The 26,305-nt window shown below is 46.4% G+C and overlaps 1 protein-coding gene across 1 annotated transcript in view; it reads left to right on the forward strand.

Moving 5' to 3' along the window:
• Positions 1 to 18,317: 18,317 nt before the first annotated feature.
• The window catches only part of BMP2K (BMP2 inducible kinase), a 254,314-nt gene continuing 246,326 nt past the window's right edge, over positions 18,318 to 26,305 (forward strand). The window contains exon 1 of the mRNA XM_040324981.1: positions 18,318 to 19,018. Within this exon, the coding sequence (XP_040180915.1) occupies positions 18,850 to 19,018 (169 nt within the window). The 5' untranslated portion in view covers positions 18,318 to 18,849. The remainder of the gene's footprint in view (positions 19,019 to 26,305) is intronic.

The raw sequence follows: 26,305 nt of genomic DNA on the forward strand, positions 1-26,305 counted from the left end.
CCAAGGGGGCCTTCCCCCAAGGACTAAGGGGAAAGGTAAAGGCCCGAGAAGGGGTTCACACCGTTCAAGAGACCCATCCCGGGAATATCATACTAATGATTATTCACCTCGGAGAAGGAATGAATCCTACTACCACCCTCCTAGGGGATATGGAACACCGGGCAGGGGTGGGGGTGGACCATATACACCTAGGAAGGACTACCCACCCAGACATTATGACCCCTACTATGGATATCTAGAAAGAGAGGAAGATTATTTCGATAGACCACCCTACAATTATAACCAGGTTCAACCTAATCAAACCCAATCGGGGGATTTTCACAAGGGACAGGGCAACCACCCCAAAGGGGGAGAACCAAACGGGGGTCGAGAGGGGGGCGGCGCGCCCGGAAGAAAAAGGCCGAGAGTATAACAGGTACTGGGGTGTTTAATTTAAGCACCTCTACCTTTAATGATGCTGAAAGACGAGTTCTGGATAAGGGCCTGAAGTTTGTTCCTCCGAAAGGACTTAACAAATTCCAGACCTTTATAGACGTACAAAAATTTACGAGAAAATTGAGTATCCAAAGATACTTCATCTCCAATCCAACCAGACCAAATATAGCAGATGTCACAACGGGTGTTAGACACACAGGCCTTTCGAACCCTTCTCTTTTTAATCCTCCCTGCCCTTTGGCACCGAGTATTAAAGTCTTCAGAGACTTGGTTGTGAAGGACCTAGAAGAATTGCCTTTAAAAAGGTTTTATTCTGATCCCAATATTAAGAACGGCTTGAAATCCCTATGTGAGAGAAAGGATCTTGTCATACGCCCTGCTGACAAGGGTGGGGGGATAGTAGTTCTTGACAAGTCTGCTTATAACTCAGAGATGTCAAGACTACTAGAGGATGATGTGACTTATATCAAGTTACCATCTAACCCCACTAGTAGTTACACCCACTCCTTAAAGAAATTAGTGGAGAAGGGTACACAGAGAGGCATCCTTAATAACAAGGAACGATGCTTCTTGGTACCCAAGGTGCCACGTATCCCCGTTATATACTACCTGCCAAAAATTCATAAACATAGCACATGTCCCCCAGGAAGACCAATTATCAGTGGCATCAACTCCGTCACTTCCAGATTGGGGAAATACATTGATTTCCACCTCCAACCCATAGTGAAAAACATTCCGTCCTACCTTAAGGACACCAGGCATACTATTGCCAAACTTGAGGAAGTGATATACACCAATGACATTATTCTTGTCACAGCTGATGTGGCCTCACTTTACACCAGTATAGCCCATCACTTAGGCTTCCAAGCAGTGGAATGTTTTCTCAATAGGTCATCAGATCTCCCTATTCTGCAAAGATTGTTTGTAATGGATCTCCTCAGGTTTGCGACTACGCATAATTATTTTTGGCATGCGGGGGATTTCTACTTACAGCATAAGGGAGTCGCGATGGGGGCTAAGTTTGCCCCCAGTCTCGCAAACATTTTTATGGCCAAATGGGAGGAGGATGTCGTCTATGCTGCCGCCCGACCGGAGATAGTTCTCTGGGCGCGGTACATAGATGACATCCTCCTCCTATGGCGTGGTGACCTTGGGTCCTTGGAGTCCTTCATGAGTCATCTTAATGACAATCAAGTTGGAATCAATTTAACATATGAGGCTAGTACCTCTAAAATAAACTTTTTGGATCTGGAAATTTTTGTACAAAATAATAGTTTACAAACTAAAACCCACTTTAAACAAACTGACCGTAACGGGTTTATCCCGGTTGACAGCTGCCATCATCCCTCCTGGTTGAAGTCTGTCCCACGTAGCCAGATTCTGCGAATTAGACGGAACTGTTCTAATGTGGCAGACTTTAAAGAACAAGCAAAGATCCTCAAGAATCGTTTTGTTGATAAGGGATACTCTGAGAATCTTATCCAGGATGAAATTGAAAGAATTTCAATGATTGATAGGGCCACCTTGACACGGGAGAAAGTCAAAACGATACAGGATAGTAGGTTTAAGAACTCTTTTTTCACCACATTCTCTATGCAATATAAGCAGATTAGGTCAATCATCCAAAAACATTGGAATATACTAACGAGTGATCCCACCTTAGGACCTACCTTACCCAATAGTGCATCGGTAATATATCGAGGGGCAATGTCAATGAGGAATCAGATCGCACCAAATGTCCCAGACCCCCCAGTCAAACCCAATTTTTTCCCTCTTTCTAAGGGGTATCATCCATGCAGGAGGTGTAAGGTGTGTACGTACAACATTACCAAGAAGAAATCAATTAAATTTAGATCTACGGCTACCGGGGTTGAATTCCCCATTAAGCAATTTTCAACATGTGCCACTCGGTATGTTGTCTACCTTCTCACCTGCCCTTGTGGAAAACAGTACGTGGGGCGTACCATACGGAACTTTTCCACAAGGGCAGGTGAACATATTGCCAAGATTTTGGCAGGGTATCCCAAACACACTGTACCAAGACACTACTTGGAACACCACAATAAGAAGGTCGAGGGAACTTTGTTCCAAATTATAGATCACTTTGTACCTCATTGGAGGGGTGAACCAGGCACGAGGGGTGTATCTAAGTTGGAAGTATATTGGATATACCAGCTAAAATGTTATACGCCCCACGGGCTTAACGTGGAGTGGGATGTAAATTCATTTATAAACCAATCATGAATCTCCACTTTGGGTTATTTATTAGTATAAATTAATATCTCCTTTTTTGTGTCTATTTTTATATATAGTGAATGTTTGTGTTATATCACCACACATTTATTATAAGTATGTCTGCCTGCACCAATTAGCCTACTGGGGATGCATACTACCTGTGATCAATCTGCATACACCACCCCGGGGACCTAATGCATTATAATTACTGCTTAGGATCCGTTCTCACCACAGAGGCCTATAGCTGTAGCTTATGCCTCTCATTCATCAATGACTCCCTTGGGACGCATTAGATGGAACGCATACGTCACCACGCCCGACGTCGGCTGACGCACACGTCGTCGCGGCTGGGTGACTGTGCGCGCGTCGCCGCCTGCCCCCTCAGTGATTCGTTTCATGGATGTTGGGTCTGTGGTGCGGATTCGCCGTTGGGTGAGGGTGGAGCATTCCCCGTGTCCCGCATCCTCACATTGGACAGAGGCTGTCATGTGGGACGGGAGGAGATGACGTCACATATTGCAGCACTGCGATTGGTACCCTTAGCCGCGCCCACGTTGTCTCATCTCCGGTGGTTGAAACGCAGGAAGAGGAAGTAGCAGTGGGTGAGATGCACGCCCGAGGGGAGTGGATTATCAGGTGCAGATCACAGGTGAGTTAACCATATGGCTATATATAGGTGCAGGTAGAGTTATGGATCAGCTCTATAACCCTGTTGATGTCTGTGAGACGAAACCGGTCGGTTAGAAGTTTGATTCATACCACCAATACTGTGTCAGTTTATGGTATCTGTCTGCTGTGAATTTTTTTCTTTGATGTGCCGTGGTGAACGAGTGTCTCTACCGTTTGAGTCTTTTTTCATTTTATCATTTTTTACTTTGGACAATTCCCTTGCTGTGTACTAATTTTATGAGATTTGGACTATCTCCTTGTTAATGTCAAAACTTTTTTGATTGAGAATTTTAAATAAATCTCTACACTATGAGGAGGTGTTTTCTCCCTCTTTTCTCATATCACTCATGAAATTGGGAGTTCCCCCCCTGTATCATCTCATGTGACGTTCCTGTGGCTGCTGTTACCAACTTTCCTCCTGGGATCCATCCGGAATATCGGAAACGGGATATCCATCTACCCATTGGTGCAACTGGAGGACGGCCAGCATACATAAGCCCTGAGGACCTACCCACCATACGGTGAGCTGTGGGTCAACTTAAGCTGGTAAGAGTACCTTAATTTTTATATGCCAAGGAATTGAAGATGTGCATTTTCTGAGGGAAAGGATTCTCCATTGATGTGGAAGAAGTGTTTCCAGCTGAAGTGACGAACAGTCAACTCTGGGGAAGCTTTGGAAGTTCCCCCTTCCCACTTTTCAGAACTTTTTTATTTGTGTTTATCCGCACTTATAATCACTTATTACCTAAGAATTTTCTTTTGTATGTTCCTTTATGCCGCATAGGTGTAATATTAGCACTCAGAGTTAATCTAGCTCTGATATATATGTAAGATTGTTTCACGGAGTTGGTTTCCCTAATACAACTCTTATTATAGAGGTCACATCCTCAACACCACTCAGTGGTTACCCTTCTTCTTTTTATAGTTTTGGCGCTACATTTATTTTCTTTTTTCTGCTTACACTTATCCACTGGTATGTTGGCTGCCTATTTACACTATATACACACGTAGATTTGTTTAGCGCAATATATTCTTTTATATATACTTAAATGGATGGTTTAGGTAGGCCCTCAAAAGAAATATGGGTTATTTCACAAAAGCAAAATGTACAGTATGACATAGTTTTATGTGCTATTTAGTAATGTTTTATGATATTTTGTTTGTAATAGTCAATTCACATAAACTATTACATTCCATGGTGGAACGCACGGGGCGCCGCACGATGACGTCATTGCGCGGTCGCCCTAATGCGTTCCAGCGGGGAACGCATTACAGGAAGTAACAGGCGCGCGGAGCGCCTGTAACACTTGGTCACCGTACTAGCCTGTTGATCCCTGGTGGGAAAAGCCTGGGCGTGTCGGGTAAAATGATCTGTCACAACCAGGAAATTACTCCTTCAGCTCAGATCAGGTTCCAGGCACATGAAATCAATGGCTTTGTAGATAGCCCATTGGGGCTGCTCTGCCGGGTTTTTCTCTGGATACACCTAACACAAGAGCGGCAGTAGCTTTCCACCTCCATTCTCATGGACAGCCAGTAAAATCGATCCCTGACCAGTTTGAAAGTTCTATCTGGGCCTTAGTGACCATTATCATCATGGAGAGCGATTAGCATGGTTAAATGATGTTTCTCAGGAAGGAACAGCTGGCTCACACCTTCTGGCTCTTCAGAATAACCTCTTCCATATATGATCCCCTCTTCCAGCTTCATTCATTTCCATTGTTCATGAATCACCTTGGCTCCCTCAGTGGGGCTTTTCATCAATGTTTGAGGGTCTTTAGTTGACAGCGACTTCCTTATTGGATTCCCTAGTGGATCTTCCCGCTGATCCCTTCTCATGTCCTCCTTTGTCAATTGAAGCAGTTCTTGGCTGCGTACTTGGGTCAGATTGCAGTAGTGCTTTGGTACTCCTGCTGCTTCAGCCCCTATGGCTCCCCTGTGTTTATACTCCACTCTCTGACACACAGCCTGTACTCCTTCGAGAGGCAAATTAACCCAACTCTTCTGACCATTCTGGGTAATGAGAGGTTTTCGGTAAAGAGCATCAGTATCTCTATTTCCCACTCCCGGTCGATATTTCAAACTGAATTGGAACTCGGACATAGCAGCTAACCACTGATGTCCAGTGGTGTCCAGTTTGGCAGTGGATAGCAAATAAGTCAGGGGTTGTTATCAGTATTCACCACAAAGGTGGCTCCATACAGATAGTCCTGTAGTTTATCCACTATCGCCCACTTTAGAACCAAGAACTACAACTTGTGCACAGGATAGTTATTCTTAGGGGGGATGAGGCTGCGACTGACGTAGTCTCCCCTCCGACTCCTGGTACAACACGCCCACCAATACATCTCTACTGGCATCCACATGTAATTCATAGGGCTTCGAGGGATCAGCGTAGACCAGGGCTTCAACCAGGCTCTCCTTCAATCGCGCAAAAGACCTCTCACACTTCAATGTCCATTGTTCCTGGATGGCTTGTTCCCGAGGCTTCCTGGCTCCCCCTTTCTGGGTTTTCTGCTGTTCCCCTTCTGTTTGCTTCATCTCATTCAAGGCCGAGCAATCTGTGAGAAGCTTTTCACAAATCATCTATAGTAGGAGCAGAAGCCCAAGAACGACCTCTATTCGGTAGTTGGTTCTTAGCAAGGCCCGAGTGGGTGCAATCTCCGGAACCAGTTCTATCCCAACCTTTTCTTCTGTGGGATCAGCTTCAACTTGACTGTGGCTTTAAAACAGGCCCTTTCTTCAGGTTGCAGCACTCTCTCTTGGGTGTCCTGTTGCCATAATCTTCCCACTCCTTCCACAGGTGCCTTCTTTTCTTGCAACACCCTCTGAAATACTTGTCTCAACTGAGGATACATTTTCCCAAAAGGAGCACCCTCTAATGCCAATGGAGTGATTAGTCTTCTCACCAAGTTGGTGTTAGTGCCTGAAGTAATTGTTATAATAAACAAACTATCTTTCCGAAACGTAGGTTATGGATTCCCTCTATTTATTGCAGATATGTATTAATTTATCTATACCTAAAATTGGCTAGTCTATTAAGACTCTGATAAGCACAATGATATAAGGTTATCTATGAAAGTAAATACACTGCTTAATAAAATAATGTTTTTTCCCAAGAAAATAGGAATATGCTAACATCAAACACTAACATATAGTACAGGGATATGCAATTAGCGGACCTCCAGCTGTTGCAAAACTACAAGTCCCATCATGCCTCTGCCTCTGGGTGTCATGCTTGTGGCTGTCAGAGTCTTGCTATGCCTCATGGGACTTGTAGTTCTGCAACAGCTGGAGGTCTGCTAATTGCTTATCCCTGATATAGTATAACAGCAGAACATCAAAGATACTTATCACAACGCTTTCCTCAAGATATTGTTTTGTCAGCTGGGCTCAGGATGGTAAAAGAGGGCTCTATGTTTCAGACAGCCCTTTTTAAACCTCGATCACACATCATCCAGACCCACCCCATTGCCAGCCCAACTCAGTTTTTGGACGAATCAAATTGTTCACCGGGCAGTCCTCCTCAATATATTACTGTTTGTCATATTGTATTGGCCTCTAGGGGCAGAATTGTCCATGTACCATCCCCAGGTACCTGTTGCTCCTTTGATTTTTGTCATCAATTATCTTGGCAGCCATAGCTCTCTTTGAAGATTGCTTGCAGAGTGGTAATCAATGATTCCCATCCTCTTGCCCTAGCCAGACTGGAGCCAGGCTTTGTAATACACAGTTAGAGGTGTAATTGATTACATTCCAACTTGGGGGCCATCTGCCTGTATCCTCCAGGGAGTGAAATACCAGAAATGATATTAAATCATGTTGCCTTCCAACAGTGCCTATCAGTAGGGTTTTTCGGTCAGCTCCAAGTGGGCAGGGGCATACGGCAGCCAATGTGTCAAAGGTTTCATGTCTTCCTGCTAGAGCAGAGTCAAAGGTTATTTTGATGGGTATGTAACCATCATAGAAGCACTTCTGGGTCCCGATACCCCAAATTTCTAGCTCGTCAAGTTTGCACAAAGGAATAGGCTTCAAGTACTTGTGGTAAAAGTCTTGATATAGCAGTGTCACTTGGGCTCCAGTATCCAGCAGTGCTTGTGCATAGATGCCCTCTACCTGTACTGATACTGTGGGGGAAGGCACCACTAAGGTCTTGGGTAGGTTTCCCACAGGCAACTCTATGATTTGTGCCCTAACCGGCCTCATTGGAGGTGTTGGATTTGGTTTAACTGCTCTTTAAAAAAATCAACGGTCACTGCCTCTACCTATAACTGGTCTTCACAGCAAGGAGCACTGGAAGGGGCGAACGCATGTTAAAAAAACACACATAATTTCCAAGCTCAACTTACCAACCAATCAGCAACCAACCAAATTCACCTGTCTAACAGTGTGTTAAAAACAGGGGTTTAGTTGCACGCCTTTGCAAATACATGTGTAAGTTGCAGACCATGTCAAGGCTCCCTGTGTACTGCAGACCATAACTCTAAAATTTAAAGAGTCTCCTCAGTGGAAGCACATGTATGCTGATGGTTTTCATTTTGGCTCTTTAATAAATTCCTTTATTTTAACATCTTCACAATGAGAGGCCCTCTGTTCTCCTTCTTTATTCACATGTGCAAGCCTTGATTGTACCGGACTCCGTTGCTAGCATTTAAGATATCGGAGGCCATCTTCCCAGTTGCCGTCTTTGAGGAAATGGTGCAATACGTTTGTTTGTGTTGCATTAAGCTGGATGTGATAACTGCAAGGCTCGATTCTCTGTTCGGTGAGGTAAGTGCTCTGTGAGCCCATTTATAAGGAAGAACACTGTCTGAAGCGTTTAGGACAGGGGTCCCCAAACTGCGGCCCGAGGGCCAGATGTGGCCCTTTGCTAGCCTTTATCTGGCCCTCGGGCACTATTCCTCTCACTGATATGAGGTACTATTCCTTCCACTGACATCAACAAGGAGGCACTATTTCTTCCACTGATACCAATGATGGGATACTATTCCTCCGACTAATAGGGGCACTACTCCTCCTACTGACCACCAATCCTGAGGCCATATTTATTCTCACTGATGCCAAGCCCAGGACATTTTCTGCCCCAGCTGACCACAGTCTGGCCCTTCTAAAGTCTGAAAGATAATAAACTGGCCATTCGTTTGAAAAGTTTGGAGACCCCTGGTTTAGGACACTGTATTCACAAGAATTGTATTGGATAAAGGACTCCTTTTTGATTTTGATTTTAATTTGAATTTGACTTTCAATGTTGGCTCTATTTTGATGCTCAAGTTAATATCTTTGCTGTCACTTTAATGGTGTAGCCATTGGGCTTCACTTTGTATCTATATACATACATGTTTAGCACTTAACCACTGTTTTTAATGCACTGTTAGACAGGTGAATTGCTTTTTTATTTTCGTTGCATGTCCCCCTCAGTTCTACAGCGACTGCACTTCCAAGTGCAATTTCAAGTGCACTTTGCACTTGTTGTTTGCACTTGTAGTGCAAAGTGGACTTGCCTTTCGTAAATAACCCCCATTGTATTTAGGTTCTATGAATATTTTACTCAAACTAATAAAAGGGGAAGTTGTCACAAGAGGAGGTAATAAATCTGCTGAGTTCTAGACAACAGCGCCAACTCAGCAAAATAATTCCTCCGAAAGACACAAGACAATATTTTAACAACGACAATTCTATATACATATATGTACACTTCTTTTAGAGATATTTTTATGCCCTAGATGGATGTTTCAGTTAACTGCTTATACTGCCACACTATAAGGATGGAGCCTGTCCAGCCTCCACGCTATTCTAGGAAGGGAGAGTGGGGTTAAAGAAGAGTTATATAGGGACCTTGCTATAAATAATGGCAATAAAGTCCATGTTGCAGATCTGATGTTTTTCACCGGCTAGTCGGAGCTCATTAACTGTAATCCGTTTGGGTATAGTGAGAACAGTAGATTCCTTGTAGAGAAGAAAGCTAAAGATGTCTGAGCACAATGTTCAAAAAATGCAACAAAGTGTTATTGGGAGTAGAGATGTCTGTGCAAAGTGTCTTAATGTGACGGTGGTAAAGAATGGATAGAGGTCAAGCAATTTGCCCTCTCATCAACTACCAGATCTCCCCGATGTCTTCCGAACAGGAACTCGTGTAGCGACACTCATACAGTGGATCCACTGTCTTGATCTCCCGACATGAAGCTTGCCACACACACTAACAGGCAGGTGACCGGGGTGGTGCTGGAAAGGATGTCCGACAGCGAACAACAGAGCTAGGCCCCTCTGGCCACGGGCTGGAAGTAAGACTTAATGTGGTAGGCTGAGACCCGTCTTGCATCAGGCCCAGGAGAAAGAGACCCCCCGCGCTGGCTTCTGCTGCTTTTTTTATCTTCTCCCAGCAATCTTCAGATGGCAGTGAAGATCCTTCGGATATGTAGTCCTGGCACACAATCGTGCAAAGCAATTATCTGATGGGGGGACTATTTGTTTTGCATTTGTAATTTCCGCCTTCTGTAGCCTGCAGCGTCTATGATGGACGTCGCACGTCCCACGGTCCCGACATTGGACCAGTGGGATGTCCATGGTAGGCGCTGCAGGCTCCAGAAGGTGGGACCTGCTATGGCACTCGGCCACACTTGGCGGCGCTCGGGATCAGATTGGTCCCGGCGCTCCGGGCCAACAATGAAATGCTGCATTCCTAAGACTCTGGGCTTTTCGCTGACCCATTCAAGGCTCCAGCCCCCCAAGCCTGGCCCTCCTGATGCCCCTGGTCACCGTAGGGAGTGAAAATTCTCTGGTACATTGGTCATCATTGTGGAGAATGCTCTGGTACATTGACTATCGGTGGGGAGCATGCACTGGTACATTGGTAATCATTGTGGAGAATACTCTAGTACATTGACCATCAGTGGGGAGCATGCTCTGGTACATTGGTCATCAGTGAAGAGCGTGTTATGGTACATTGACCATCAGTGGGGAACATGCTCTAGTACAGGGGTCTCGAAACTTTTCAAACAAAGGGCCAGTTTATTGCCCTTCAGACTTTAGGAGGGCCGGATTGCGCCCAGCGGTGGGGCAGAAAATGTCCAGGCCTGGCATCAGTGAGAATAAATATGGCCCCAGAGTTGGTGGTCAATAGAAGGAGGAGTAGTGCCCCTAATTAGTAGCAGGAATAGTATCCCATTATTGGTATTAGTAGTAGAAAAAGTGCTCTGTTGTTGGTATCATTGGGACAAATAGTGCCCCAAGGGCCGGATAAAGGCTAGCACAAAGGCCACATTTGGCCCTCGGGCCGCAGTTTGGAGACCCCTACTCTAGTACATTGGTCATCAGTGGCGAGAATACTCTGGTACATTGGTCACCAATAGAGAGTGAACATGATCTGGTACATTGGCCATCATTGTGGAGAGTACACTGGTACATTGGTCATCATTTGCGAGCATGCTCTGGTATATTATTGGCTATCAGTGGAGAGCTCTGGTACATTGGTCATCATTGTGGAGAATACTCTGGTACATTGGTCATCAGTGGGGAGCGTGTTCTGGTACATTGACCATCAATGGGGAGCATGCTCTGGTACATTGGACATTAGTTTGGAGAATACTCCGGTACATTGGTCACCAGTAGAGAGTGAACATGCTCTGGTACATTGGTCATCATTGTGGAGAATACTCTGGTACATTAGTCATCAGTGGGGGCATGCTCTTGTACATCAGTGGGAAGCATGTTCTTTGTTACATTGGTCATCATTGTGGAGAATACTCTGATACATTGATCATTAGTGGGGAGCATACTCTGGTACATCATTTACCACCAGTGGGGAGCATGCTCTGGTACATTGATCATCAGTGGGGAGTAAGCTCAAGTACATTGATCTTTAGTGTAAAACATGTTCTGATACATTTGTCATCAGTGGGGAGCATGATGTGGTACATTGGTCATAATTGTGGAGAATACTCTGGTACTTTGACCATTAGTGGGGAGCATGCTCTGGTAGATTGATCCACATTAAGAAGAATGCTCCTTATACTGGTCATCATTAAGAATAATGCTCTAGAACATTGGTCATCCATTGGGAGAATGCTCGGGTACACTGGTCATCAGTAATGCCCCTTATAAGTTGGGAGAATGCATTGGTGCATTGTTCATCAATGGGAAGAATGTTATGTTATGTTGGTCGATGGGGGGTGCTTTGAGCATCAATTGGGAACATGCTCTGGTACATTGACCATCAGTGAGGAGCATGCTCTGGTACATTGATCCTCAGTGGAGAGCATGTTCTGGTACATTGACCATTAGCGGGGAGCATGTTCTGGTACATTGACCATCAGCGGGGAGTAGACTTGTGCACAAGGGAAAAATTTGTTTAGTTTAGTTTTTCATTGATTCGTACCTTTTTTTTGGTTCGTTGATTCGTCATTTTCCATGTCTCTCTCATAATGGCGCTGCCTAACGCTTCGAATGGATTTGTACTTTTCTAAATACATTATTTGTAACGATTCGAAATCTCGAATTTTACTTTCGTTTTTGGCATGCGGCTATAGCCTCCGCCCCTGTACACCATTTTGAGAAGGAGTTCAGCACGATGAGGGAGGAGCAGAGAGCAGAGTAGAGCAGAGAGTGTTATTGTTGGATGTGTGGTTGAGACCCACAACAAGTCGACTTGCTGTTGAATTAAGCCGCATTAACGCAACAACTAATTATGCCGGGGAGCATGTTCTGGTACATTGACCATCAGCGGGGAGCATGTTTTGGCACATTGACCATCAGCGGGAAACATGTTCTGGTACATTGACCATCAGCGGGGAGAATGTTCTGGCACATTGACCATCAGTGGGGAGCATGTTCTGGCACATTGACCAACAACGGGGAGCATGTTCTGGCACATTGACCATCAGTGGGGAACATGTTCTTGCACATTGACCATCAGCGGGGAGCATGTTCTGCTACATTAACCATCAGCGGGGAGTATCTTCTGCTACACTGACCATCAGCGGGAAGCAGTGGCGTCACTAGGGTTGGTGTCACCTGGTGCGGTAAAATATGGTGTCACCCCCCCCCCCCCAATAACATTTTTCAAATATTTTTTACCCTACTGTTTGCTCTCTGTTCTCCTTTCTTCCCCTTTTCTCTCTCTCCCTATCCATCTTTCTTGTTCGTTCTATCCCTTCTTCTTTCTCTCCATTTTTCTTTGTCCCCTCCCCCCACCTCTCTTTCTCCAGAACCGGAATTCACATCTCAGGAGCCTATAGGCCAGGGGCGTACCTAGAGCATTTGGCACACGGGGGCGATCCAATATCTGGCACCCCCCCACGTTAAAATGTAAAAACACCCCACTGTGCCCCCTGCATACCTCTACATCCTTCAATATCTTTTTGTTACTACTGTGTACCCCTCTCCACAACTGCACCTCTGGACCACTTTACATTACACAGCACCCTGCATCACTGGACCCCTTTACATTACACAGCCCCCTGCATCACTGGACCCCTTTACATTACACAGCCCCCTGCATCACTGGACCCCTTTACATTACACAGCCCCCTGAATCACTGGACCCCTTTAAAATTACACAGTACCCTGCATCACTGGACCCCTTTAAAATTACACAGCACCCTGTATCACTGGACCCCTTTACATCTCACAGCCTCCTTCACCTCTGGACCCTTTTACATTACACAGCACCCTGCACCTCTGGGCCCCTTTACATTACACAGCACCCTGCACCTCTGGACCTTTTTACATTACACAGCCCTCTGCACCACTGGACCCCTTTACATCACATAGCCCCCTGCACCTCTGGACCCCTTTACATTCCACAGCACCCTGCACCTCTGGACCTCTTTACATTACACAGCCCCCTGCATCACTGGATCCCTTTAAATTTACACAGTACCCTGCATCACTGCACCCCTTTACATTACACAGCACCCTGCACCTCTTTACATTACACAGCCCCTGCACCACTGGACCCCTTTACATCACATAGCCCCCTGCACCTCTGGACCCCTTTACATTACACAGCACCCTGCACCTCTGGACCTATTTACATTACACAGCCCCTTGCATCACTGGGTCCCTTTAAATTTACACAGTACCCTGCATCACTGCACCCCTTTACATTACACAGCACCCTGCATCACTGGACCCCTTTACATCTTATAGCCCCCTGCACCTCTGGACCCTTTTACATTACACAGCCCCCTGCACCACTGGACCCCTTTACATCACATAGCCCCTTGCACCTCTGGACCCCTTTACATTACACAGCACCCTGCATCACTGGACCCCTTTACATTACACAGCACCCTGCACCTCTTTACATTACACAGTACCCTGCATCACTGGACCCCTTTAAAATTACACAGCACCCTGCATCACTGGACCCCTTTACATCTCAAAGCCCCCTTCACCTCTGGACCCTTTTACATTACACAGCACCCTGCACCTCTGGGCCCCTTTACATTACACAGCACCCTGCACCTCTTTACATTACACAGCCCCTGCACCACTGGACCCCTTTACATCACATAGCCCCCTGCACCTCTGGACCCCTTTACATTACACAGCACCCTGCACCTCTGGACCCCTTTACATTACACAGCACCCTGCATCACTGGACCCCTTTACATTACACAGCACCCTGCATCACTGGACCCCTTTACATCTCATAGCACCCTGCATCTCTGGACCATTTTACATTACACAGCACCCTGCATCACTGCACCCCTTTTACATTACACAGCCGCCTGCACCTCTGCACCCCTTTACATCACATAGCCCCCTGCACTTCTGGACCCTTTTACACTACACAGCCCTCTGCACCCCTTTACATTACACAGCACCCTGCACCTCTGGACCCTTTTACATTACACAGCACCCTGCACCTCTGGACCCCTTTACATTAGACAGCACCCTGCATCACTGGACCCCTTTACATTACACAGCACCCTGCATCACTGGCCCCCTTTACATCTCATAGCCCCCTGCACCTCTGGACCCTTTTACATTACACAGCACCCTGCATCACTGCACCCCTTTTACATTACACAGCCACCTGCACCTCTGGACCCCTGCATGTTACACAGACCCCCTTCAGTGCAGACACCCCCCCTTTGTGCAACCCCCCCAGTGCAAACAACCCCAGTGCAAACCCCCCCTCAGTGCAAACACCCCCACTTCAGTGAAATCCCCCCAGGTGCAAACACCCCCCCTTCCCATTCAGTACCTTTAGATCATCGCAAGCAGCGCCACGGCACATGGACAGAAGGTCCCCTCAGCCCCTCCCCCTCTGTACACACAGAGAGGAGGGGGCTGTGCCTGTGTGCCGAGCACCGCTAACAGCCCGTGGCTGTGAGAGGAGGGGATGGATGGTGCTGCGGTGTCACCCCGCAACCCCCCCTCCTCTTGTACCGCGGCGCTCGGCACTCCGATTCCGCGGCGCCCCCCACATGTCAGCTAAATAAAATAAAATAAAATATTTTTTTAAATGGTGTCACCCCTCTAGTGGGTGTCACCCGGTGCGGGCCGCACCCCCCTAGCAACGCCTCTGGCGGGAAGCATGTTCTGCTACATTGACCATCAGCCCGGAGCATCTTCTGCTACACTGACCATCAGCGGGTAGCATGTTCTGATATACTGACCTTGAGTGGGTAGCATGTTCTGCTACACTGACATTCAGTGCGGAGCATCTTCTGCTACACTGACCATCAGCGCGGAGCATCTTCTGCTACATTGACCATCAGCGGGTAGCATGTTCTGCTACATTGACCATCAGCGGGTAGCATGTTCTGATATACTGACCATCAGGGCCGTCTTTACCGCAGGGCAAATGGGGCAGGTGCCCTGGGCCCTGTCACTGTTGGGGGCCCAAAGCAACCCCCTTCCAGAACCGAAATTCACATCTCAGGAGCCTATAGGCCAGGGGCGTACCTAGAGCATTTGGCACACGGGGCCGATCCAATATCTGGCACCCCCCCACGTTAAAATGTAAAAACACCCCTCTGTACCCCCTGCATACCTCTACATCCTTCAATATCTTTTTGTTACTTCTGTGTACCCCTCTCCACAACTGCACCTCTGGACCACTTTACATTACACAGCACCCTGCATCACTGGACCCCTTTACATTACACAGCCCCCTGCATCACTGGACCCCTTTACATTACACAGCCCCCTGCATCACTGGACCCCTTTACATTACACAGCCCCCTGCATCACTGGACCCCTTTAAAATTACACAGTACCCTGCATCACTGGACCCCTTTAAAATTACACAGCACCCTGTATCACTGGACCCCTTTACATCTCACAGCCTCCTTCACCTCTGGACCCTTTTACATTACACAGCACCCTGCACCTCTGGGCCCCTTTACATTACACAGCACCCTGCACCTCTGGACCTTTTTACATTACACAGCCCTCTGCACCACTGGACCCCTTTACATCACATAGCCCCCTGCACCTCTGGACCCCTTTACATTACACAGCACCCTGCACCTCTGGACCTCTTTACATTACACAGCCCCCTGCATCACTGGATCCCTTTAAATTTTCAAAGTACCCTGCATCACTGCAATGCCCCTTTTTTTATTTATTTTTAAATTAAAAAAAAAAAAAAAAATGATATATATTTTTTTTTTTATTAAAGGGCTCAGAGGTCCCCATGTGGCAAACACCCTTTATTTTTATTTATAAATGTTTATTTTTTTATTTGTGTTTATATATTTTTTTTATTGAAGGGCCCAGAGGTCCCCAGGGCCCTGGATGGCAAACCCCCCCTTTTTTTTTATTTTTTATAAACATTTCTTTTTTATATATATATATATTATTTTTTATTAAAGGGCCCAGAGGTCCCGGATGGCAACCCCCTTTTTTTTGTAATTAATTTTTATTAAAAAAAAAATTATTAAAGGGCCCAGAGGTCCCCATGGCCCCAGATTGCAACCCCCTTTTTAAAATATATTTTTTATATTTCTTTTTTTCTTTTTATTAAAGGGCCCAGAGGATGGCTACACCCCTTTTTTTATATATATTTTTGTTTATTTATTTTTTTGTAAAGGGCCCCCGCTTCTAAATTCGTGGCAGCCCCCCCCCTGCTTCTCAATTTCAGGCGGCAGCACCCCCCCATCCCGGTTCTCTGCTCCAGGGGGCCCATGCCTGAAGCTGTGTAAGTGGCCCCATAATTCCTGATGGCGGCCCTGTCGCCCGTTAAGCCCCTGTGCTGCCCACAAATCAGGCTGAAAATCATCAGCGGCACGCAGCCAGTGACAGTACTGCTTCCCCACCCCTGGCTTCCCTTTAGACGTGCACTTCTCCCTTCCTGCCACTGGGTGCTGCTTGTATATAAAAGTGAATTAGAATGTGATTTTATAACATCCCCAGTTTGCTCTTCCCGAGGCTGACTTCTTCATGTCCTGCTCCTCAAGGTATGTCACTGTTTGCTAATCTATATTGTAAATAGAAGTTTTCTGTAGAGTGTGCCCAAAGTCTTTATAATATTTGATGATTCACTGCAGGTCTGGTCAGTGTTTTAAAAAGTTCCTCTATTTTACACATGGCATGGCATGGGGGTCACAGCACCGTCTGTCCATTCTGCTTTAGCACCATGTGACCCCATGCCATGTGTAAAATAGAGGAACTCTTTAAATCACAGACCAGACCTGCAGTCCAGGCTGAGTAAGGCCTCAGAGCACATGGCATTACTGTCTGTATTTAACTGCTTGATGGGCTTATTTTGGGCCTGGCTGGTTCACATGTATGTGTTTTGGCGGCCCACATTTGCGCAGGCATAGCAGCCCATTCATTTGAATGGGCCGCCATGCCTGCGTTTCCTGCAAAGAAAAGCGCATGCCTCATGTAATAGGCTGCGCACACGGCACGTCTATGCCCATCAAGCACTGAAATACAGCACTGTCTGTCCATTCTGCTGTCTGCTGTGACTTATCTGCATTTCCCGCACTGTCAAACTTGCTGCATTTTTAGACGTTTAGGTCACGCTTTTAAAAACACAGTGTGTTTGTGTGTGCAAGAACCGCAGGTAAGTAGCATGGCGCAAAAGCAGAATAGATTTTAAGGCAACTGTATTTTTCAAATGCTGAATGCACCTTTTTTTATGCAGGAAACAAAGGCATGGCAGCCCATTCAAATCAATGGGCTGCTGTGCCTGCACAAATGAGGACCGCCAAAACATACATGTGAACCAGTCAGACCCAAAATAAGCTGGAGGGGGGCCCAAAAAAAATGTTTGCCCAGGGCCCAAACCATATTAAAGACGGCCCTGCTGACCATCAGCGGGTAGCATGTTCTGCTACATTGACCATCAGCGGGTAGCATGTTCTGATATACTGACCATCAGCGGGTAGCATGTTCTGCTACATTGACCATCAGTGGGTAGCATGTTCTGATATACTGACCATCAGCGGGTAGCATGTTCTGATATACTGACCATCAGCGGGTATGTTCTGATATACTGACCATCAGCGGATAGCATGTTCTGATATACTGACCATCAGCGGATAGCATGTTCTACTACACTGGCCATTAGTGGTGAGGTGAACATGGTCTGGTGCATTGGTCATTGTGGTCAATGGGGAGGTAAGTGATATTGGTGCTGAAACTATATAGGAAATCAATCTACCTCTGCTCATGGAGCAATCTAAGCATGCTATAGACAGAATCCTGGTGGTTGACAGAACCTTGGCTGATAACAAGATTGGAATAACGGTAACGCAATAAAACATTTGTGTAGAAGAGGGTTCCAAATAAAGGGGCAGCAGTTAGGAAGTTAGCATTATTGTGTACTGTGTGCCCCCTCTCCTTTCCTGTCAGTGCCCATGTGCAGAGTCCCCCCATCCGCGGCTCTTTGTGCACACGCAGAGCCCGGGGCGTACACACAGAGAACACCGGGGTGTCCACGCAGAACACCGGGGCGTATACGGGTGTACAAGCACTGGTGCTCTGTGCACATCCACGCCGCGCGCATGCATGCTGCTCCTCTCCTTCCATGTCAGTTTCCTGGGCGGGCGCTAGGAGGAGCTGCTACTAGCAGCAGCGGGAGGAGGAGGAAGATTTCTTTTTGGCCTCTGAATGGATGAACTTCGGATTGTCCTCTTCCGTTTCCAGCACTTCAACAAGCCGAGGAGCCAACAACAAGTCCAAGTAGTGGCCGGCACTGACAATAGGAGCGGAGGGGGAGCCCCGGGCTGTGTGTGGTAATAATGCTGGGGCACTGCCTTGTCTGCAGGGCATGCATGCTGCTGCCGTTGTCCCTTCCCTGTGTGAGCATTGTTTAGTGTGTGGCATGCTGTGGATGCAGCCTGCTCCTCTAGCTTTGTCTATCTGCTGCCTTTGTGTGTGCTGTGCATGCCAACCAGATCACCTCTGCTAGTGGAGTGCCTGGGATTTGGTGGGATTGGTGCAGTGTATATGAGCAGCCCCCCCTTTGTGTGTGTGACAGCTGTTGGCCATACCCAGGGAAGGTGAGCCTCCTGAGCCCCTAGTGTCAGTGCTGCCAGGGTTGGGGGCACCATGAAGAAGTTTTCTCGAATGCCCAAGTCGGAGAGCGGTGGAGGCGGCGGTGGAGCTGGTGCTCTGGGTGCAGGATCAGCTGGAAATTTTACCAGCGGAGGGGTGACGCTGGGCAGATGTTTCACCATTGGCCGTCATCAAGTAACGGTGGAGGAACTTGTGGCAGAAGGTAATCTTTTATCACATTTAACCACACAGGACCATTGTTGTGGCCTGTTTCCTGTTATCACCTTCATCTGATGTATAACTGACTGCTATATACTACTGCCTGTACACTTGGCTTTCTATGGGTGGATTGCACAGAGCTTTGTGACAGGTGAACGGCATGCTATCGTGTTTTCCTTTTTTCTTTGGAGAACTAACACCGGGTAGTCCGGGAAAACATTTGTTATAGAGACGTTATGGGACTTTGTCGGTGAACAAATACACTTTATTTTTTTCAAAGATTAAACAAAATACATGCCCCAGGATTATTTGACCTGGCACCTATGCGTATACCATTTTTTCATTAGCAACACCCTTTTAAAAGTATGCAACATTTTGAGGTACTCCAGTCTAAAATGTAAAACAAATTAAAGGTTGGTTATCAGTGGGAAACCTGAGTCTGGGATAGTGCATACAATCATCTTTATGAAAGTAACTTCTCATCAGAGGTCCCTTCTTCCTTCCCGTCAAGAGGTCCCTTCTTCCTTCCCGTCAAGAGGTTCCTTCCCGTCAAGAGGTCCCTTCTTCCTTCCCGTCAAGAGGTCCCTTCTTCCTTCCCGTCAAGAGGTCCCTTCTTCCTTCCCGTCAAGAGGTCCCTTCTTCCTTCCCGCCAAGAGGTCCCTTCTTCCTTCCCGCCAAGAGGTCCCTTCTTCCTTCCCGTCAAGAGGTCCCTTCTTCCTTCCCGTCAAGAGGTCCCTTCTTCCTTCCCGTCAAGAGGTCCCTTCTTCCTTCCCGTCAAGAGGTCCCTTCTTCCTTCCCGTCAAGAGGTCCCTTCTTCCTTCCCGTCAAGAGGTCCCTTCTTCCTTCCCGTCAAGAGGTCCCTTCTTCCTTCCCATCAAGAGGTCCCTTCTTCCTTCCCGTCAAGAGGTCCCCTCTTCTTCTTTCCCGCCAAGAGGTCCCTTCTTCTTCTTTCCCGCCAAGAGGTCCCCTCTTCTTCTTTCCCGCCAAGAGGTCCCCTCTTCTTCTTTCCCGCCAAGAGGTCCCTTCTTCTTCTTTCCCGCCAAGAGGTCCCTTCTTCTTCTTTCCTGCCAAGAGGTCCCCTCTTCTTCTTTCCCGCCAAGAGGTCCCTTCTTCTTCTTTCCCGCCAAGAGGTCCCCTCTTCTTCTTTCCCGCCAAGAGGTCCCTTCTTCTTCTTTCCCGCCAAGAGGTCCCCTCTTCTTCTTTCCCGCCAAGAGGTCCCTTCTTCTTCTTTCCCGCCAAGAGGTCCCTTCTTCTTCTTTCCCGCCAAGAGGTCCCTTCTTCTTCTTTCCCGCCAAGAGGTCCCTTCTTCTTCTTTCCCGCCAAGAGGTCCCCTCTTCTTCTTTCCCGCCAAGAGGTCCCTTCTTCTTCTTTCCCGCCAAGAGGTCCCCTCTTCTTCTTTCCCGCCAAGAGGTCCCTTCTTCTTCTTTCCCGCCAAGAGGTCCCCTCTTCTTCTTTCCCGCCAAGAGGTCCCCTCTTCTTCTTTCCCGCCAAGAGGTCCCTTCTTCTTCTTTCCCGCCAAGAGGTCCCTTCTTCTTCTTTCCCGCCAAGAGGTCCCTTCTTCTTCTTTCCCGCCAAGAGGTCCCTTCTTCTTCTTTCCCGCCAAGAGGTCCCCTCTTCTTCTTCTTTCCCGCCAAGAGGTCCCCTCTTCTTCTTCTTTCCCGCCAAGAGGTCCCCTCTTCTTCTTCTTTGCCGCCAAGAGGTCCCTTCTTCTTCTTTGCCGCCAAGAGGTCCCTTCTTCTTCTTTGCCGCCAAGAGGTCCCTTCTTCTTCTCTCCCGTCAAGAGGTCCCTTCTTTCCGTCAGAGTGGCCTCAATGACATCAGTGTTCTCCCCCCTTATAGGGATTGTAAAGTCAGAAGGTTTCTATACAATAAGATAAAAAGCCTTCTGTGTGCACCAGCCCCTCTAGCACTTACCTGAGGTCCCTCTCTGTCCGGCATTGTCCACAAGTGTCTCAGCCATCCAAAATTCTCCCCCATGATTGGCTGAGATAGCGAAGGGGATATCACTTCTCTAGGTGGGTCAAACAAAGGTGAAAACCTCTCCTCCAGTTTAGAAGCCCAGGTGCTGGCAATGCATGTATCAATAAAACAGGAAGAAGATCTGGACAGCTGCACTCCAAAAAAGTTTTTGCCCTTTATTCAAAAAATGAAATAAAAAATACATGCCACAGCAGAACGGACAGAAGAGCTGACGCGTTTCACACAGTCCGAGTCATAGCTCGGACTAAGCACTGTTTGTTAGTGTGAAAACGCGTCAGCTCTCTCATGCCACAGCTCTGTCCGTTCTGCTGTGGCATGTATTTTTGATTTCATTTTGTTTGCAGTGCTCCAGTTTTATTGTATGATTGGCTGAGACACAGCAGTGGTGCCATTGTCTGCCATTGCTGTCAATTAAAGTCAGCTAGCCAATCAGGAGAGAGAGTGGTTGGTGCCAGGGCTCCATGTCTGAATGGACACACACTGCTGTGACTCGGCTTGGGTGCCCCCATTGCTTGCTGTGGGGGCACTGAATAGGAGCGAGGGGCCAGGATCACAGAAAAGGGACCTGAGAAGAGGAGGATCCGGGATGCTCTGTGCAAATCCACTACAACCGAGAAGGTAAGTATAACATGTTTGTTTATTTTTTCCCCCTATAAAAATAACAGACTTTACAATTACTTTAACATTAGAGGTCTCTCCCAACACAAAGTTCTGGAGACTGGAAACTATGGGCTAGATTCATGTAGGAGCGCGTATCTTTCTTCCGGCGTAGCGTATCTTATTTACGCTATGCCGCTGCAACTTAGAGAGGCAAGTGCAGTATTCACAAAGCACTTGCGTCCTAAGTTACGGCGGCGTAGCGTAAATTGGCCGGCGTAAGCCTGCCTAATTCAAATGTGGAAGAGGTGGGCGTGTTTTATGGTAATTACTCGTGACCCCATGTAAATGACGCTTCTTACGAACGGCGCATGCGCCGTCCGTGTACGTATCCCAGTGCACGTGCTCAAAATTATGACGCAAATAGTCAATGCTTTAGACATGAACGTAACTTACGCACAGACCTATTCGCGTACGACTTACGCAAACGACGTAAACGTTACAAAAGTCTAAGCTGGCCCTACGTCCATACTTAACATTGGCTACGCCTCATATAGCAGGGGTAACTTTATGCCTGAAAAAGTCTTACATAAACGACGTAAATCAATGCGCTGGGCGAACGTACGTTTCTGAATCTGCGTATCTAGCTCATTAGCATATTCTAAGCGTAAATCTACGGAAGCGCCCCTAGTGGCCAGCATAAAATTGCACACAATTATACGCTGGCGTATGCAAGTTACGTCAGCGGAGGAAGCCTATTTTTTGAACGTATCTGCCTTTTGAGAATCGGCATAAAGATACGACGGCACAGTTTTGAAATGACGGCGGCGTATCTGGAGATACACCGCCGTAAGTTGTTTCTGAATCTGGGCCTATGTGTATACCCTCTAAACCTATGGCATGTATTTTTTAAATCTTTGTTATAAAATCAACTGTGAACAAAATTGTATTTTTAAATGTATTTTTGGCACACTTTTTGGTATTTTTGGCACACTTTATGGTACCTACAAAGTCCTGAAATGTACATAATTATGTTGCTCTTGAGTATGATTGAGGTGTAGTACAGGTAAGTTTTTTTTTTTTTTTTTTTTATGTAGGTATCTGTCATAAGTACTATATTGTTGTTGGCAATGTCAGGACTGCTCTGAGCATGTTGATATATCTGATTGACACTTTTGTACAAAATATTACTCAAGATTATTGAGCTGTTTAAAGCTGAACTCCAGGAATGGTCTTCTTTACTACATACCGGTACTTACATTGGTGTAGCCTGAACCAATTTGAATGTATTCATCTCTCATACCAGAGGGACCACTGTGTAAGCAGAAAATCACTGTAGCAGTTCCTGTGCTGAACTGCATCCTTGCTGCACACTGGTGTTATTTTGAAAGCCTACCATCCCCATTCACGGATTCTCCCCTCTTCCTACAGACCCCACTCCTTGTTCTCCCATAGTACGCTATTTGACACTTGTTTCAGAAGTAGTGGCATGGAAGGTTGTGTCCACTGGGCAGGCACTGCAGAAATTCACTCATTTATAAAAAGTGTGGCAGCACTTGGTGTACCTAATATTTTACTAGTTAGTGTTTTTTTTTTTTTTTTTTTTTTATCAAATACAGTTATTCTTTAAAAGAAACCTACCTTAGGAGAAACATAGGGTTTGGCATTTCATATTTAGTGTTCTGAAAATACTGGCTATCTCTGGCGTCAGAAGTCAGAGACTTTGAAGAAAATATAAACAAGAGAGGGCACCAGCTTCTAAATGCAAACTGTTTATTTAAAGCGGTGTTTCACCCTGCAGAACAACTTTTTAGCATAAAATTCGGCATAGTAGCGCGAGCTACAGTATGCCTGTCTTAATTTTTTTATCCCCGTACTCACTGTTATATCGTACATAGAAGATTCCGACTGCCCGCGGGGAATGGGCGTTCCTTTCAAGAGGGAGGGTGATTGACGGCCGGCTCTGGTACGTCACGCTCACCGAAGACAGCCGGAGTAGGTCTCGGCTCTTCACGGCGCCTGCGCACAGACTATGCGCAGGCGCCGTGAAGAGCCAAGCCTATTTCGGCTATTTCCGGAGAAGCGTGACGCGCCAGAGCCGGCCGTCAATCACCTTCCGTCTGGATTGGAACGCCCATTCCCCGTGGGCAGTCGGAATCTTCTATGTACGATATAACAGTGAGTACGGGGATAAATTTTTTTTTTTTTTTTATAGGATGAACCCCCGCTTTAAAACCAAAATAAAAAAGTTTTAAGTTGCAGTCACTGAATAGAGGGGGTTAAAAGAGCGTGTCACAAAAAGCCTGAATGGGACCATCTGTGGATCTGCCCAATTTGCAGAGATCCGCAGGGGTGTGGCTGGAGTAGGCAAAGCGGCACCAGGAAGCTGCTTGTGCTGGAAACCAGGCTGGAACATAAGTAAAGCCACGGTTTGCTGTAGGGCTTCCGGAATGTTTCGCCAGCGGTACTAGATCCAGATCCACGTAGACTGAGATCAGCAACTTCCAGAAGTGATGTCACTCTGTAGGGAAAGGGGCTGTGGTTTACGCATTTCAAGGGAAAGAACTGCCTCTTTGTCAAACCAAAAATAACTTAACAAAATGGACTTTTAAAGAAGCATACAAAAATGTTTCTCCATGTTTGTTTCAGGTCCGTAACTTAACACGGTAGCCAGAGCATCAAGATAAAAGCCAGCAAGCATTTTCAGGAGGCCAGCCTTTTTTTTCCATGAGCAAGGTTTCTTTTTAAAGAGGCCAGGAGATTTGGAGTACACTTTGAGGCATTACATATAGTGGACATATAGTTACCAGTCTTTTTAGACTGGGAAAAAGCAAACAGTCCTACTAAGAGCCGGTTCACACATGGGCGACTTGGGATCCGACCTGAAGTCGCCCCAAGTCACCTGACATGTCAAATTACATTGAAGTAAATGAGAGCCGTCTTAATGTACACTACTGAAGTCGCTCCAACTTCAGAAAAAGTTCCTGTACTACTTCAATCCGACTTGTAGGCGACTTGTACCCATTGATTTCAATGGAAGTCGCTTCCAAGTCAGATCCCCTGTCTTAACTGAAGCAACTTTCCAGGAAGTAAAAATTGTTTTCTCGGCAAACCCCTCCCTCCCACAGAGCTGATTACTCTTTGATTGGCCACTGGCAAAGTTCCCTGTCCTGGAGGCGACTTCAGGTCGCTCCAAGTCACGCTGTGGTTCACGCTCAAGTCGCGCTGAGGTCGCCTTGCAGAGTCGCGCACAAAGTCGTTTTGCCCCAGTGTGAACCGGCTCTTAGTGTTTGAATAAAGCTTCTGTTTATGTTCTCGTATTACAAATAATGTATAAAATGACTTGCCCAGGAATTTGCGTATTCATATTTGTTAAGTTGCAGTCTAAGCAAGTTCCTCTGTACCACGTTCTCAGCGATTGTGCAATGAGCAGGGAGTGTACGTATTGTGTGTTGTACAGTATTGATACAGACTTACTGTACGTCAAACAAATGCAGTAATAAAATTGCTTTATTTCACCATTTCACCTTCCACCACAGTGGCGTAAGGATTTTTACAAGAAGAACCTTTTACATGGTAGTTTGGTTCAAGTACATGAAAGTGAGTGAAAGAGAATAAGTCAGGAATGGGCATTCGATTCTGCATTGCTATAATAATGCAGCATTAAAGTGATCTTAAACCTTTTTATTTTTATTAAACAAAAAATATGTTTTGCTTACTTGCTCTGTGCAATGGTTTTGCACAGAGCAGCCCAATCCAACTGTTCTGGGGGTTCCCTGTCAGAGCTCCTGGCTCCTCCACCCAAGTACACTCTCCCTAAGCAAGCGGGTACTTGTGCAGGGCTTGCTCTAAAGCCCCACTGCCTGCATTTATTGACACGATAACGCTCCCTCATCCTAGAACTTGATTGAATGTAGCGGCAGCCAAAGGCTCCCGCTGCTTTCAATCTGCCCTGCGAGGAGGGAGAGCTCTCGTGCACAGTGCTGGATTGAGATTGGGCTCAGGTGGGTGAAGGGGGGATTCTGTAACAGAGAATGCGTTAAGTAAGGGAACCTTAAAACGGACCTTTAGTAATTTTTTTATCTTTTATCTATTAAAAGTTCTGCCCTTGTTGTTTTAACTTTGGATAGTAAAACATTTTTTTTCTGCCAGTAAATACCTTTTACCGCCCAGTTCCTGTTTCTTATCTGGTAAATAGCCTAGGCTTATGACATCATATGTGTCTCTCTCTCTCTCTCTCTCTCTCTCTCTCTCTCTCTCTCTCTCTCTCTCTCTCTCGATGAGTCATAAGAGGGCCAATTAGAGCTGGAGGTGTGTGTCTGTGTAAATCCAGGAAATAGACAGGCAGCAGCATTTCTTCTATCCAATGCACCTGTGCATAACCAGCACCCTTCTGGTTTAGTGGGACAGAAGCAAAGCCAAGGCAGTTTTTAGAGCGGTATCATCTCTCGCTAAAACAAGTTTTAGTCATCTAAAATCGAATGGGTGTAATTAAATTGTAATGCATTAGTTAACATTTCTCTACAATTTCCAAACTCGTATACTGCTGGATCAAAAAATAGAATGTTATTATTTATGGTATTGAGGTATGAACATGCACTACAGATAGGGGATCGGATAATTTTTCGGATCACCACCATATATAGTCCCCACTGTAATGTCCTTGTCATCTGCCCCCACTGTAATGTTCTTGTCATCTGCCCCCACTGTAATG

Source organism: Rana temporaria, chromosome 1 (assembly GCF_905171775.1).
Source record: "Rana temporaria chromosome 1, aRanTem1.1, whole genome shotgun sequence".
Classification (NCBI taxonomy): Eukaryota; Metazoa; Chordata; class Amphibia; order Anura; family Ranidae; genus Rana; species Rana temporaria.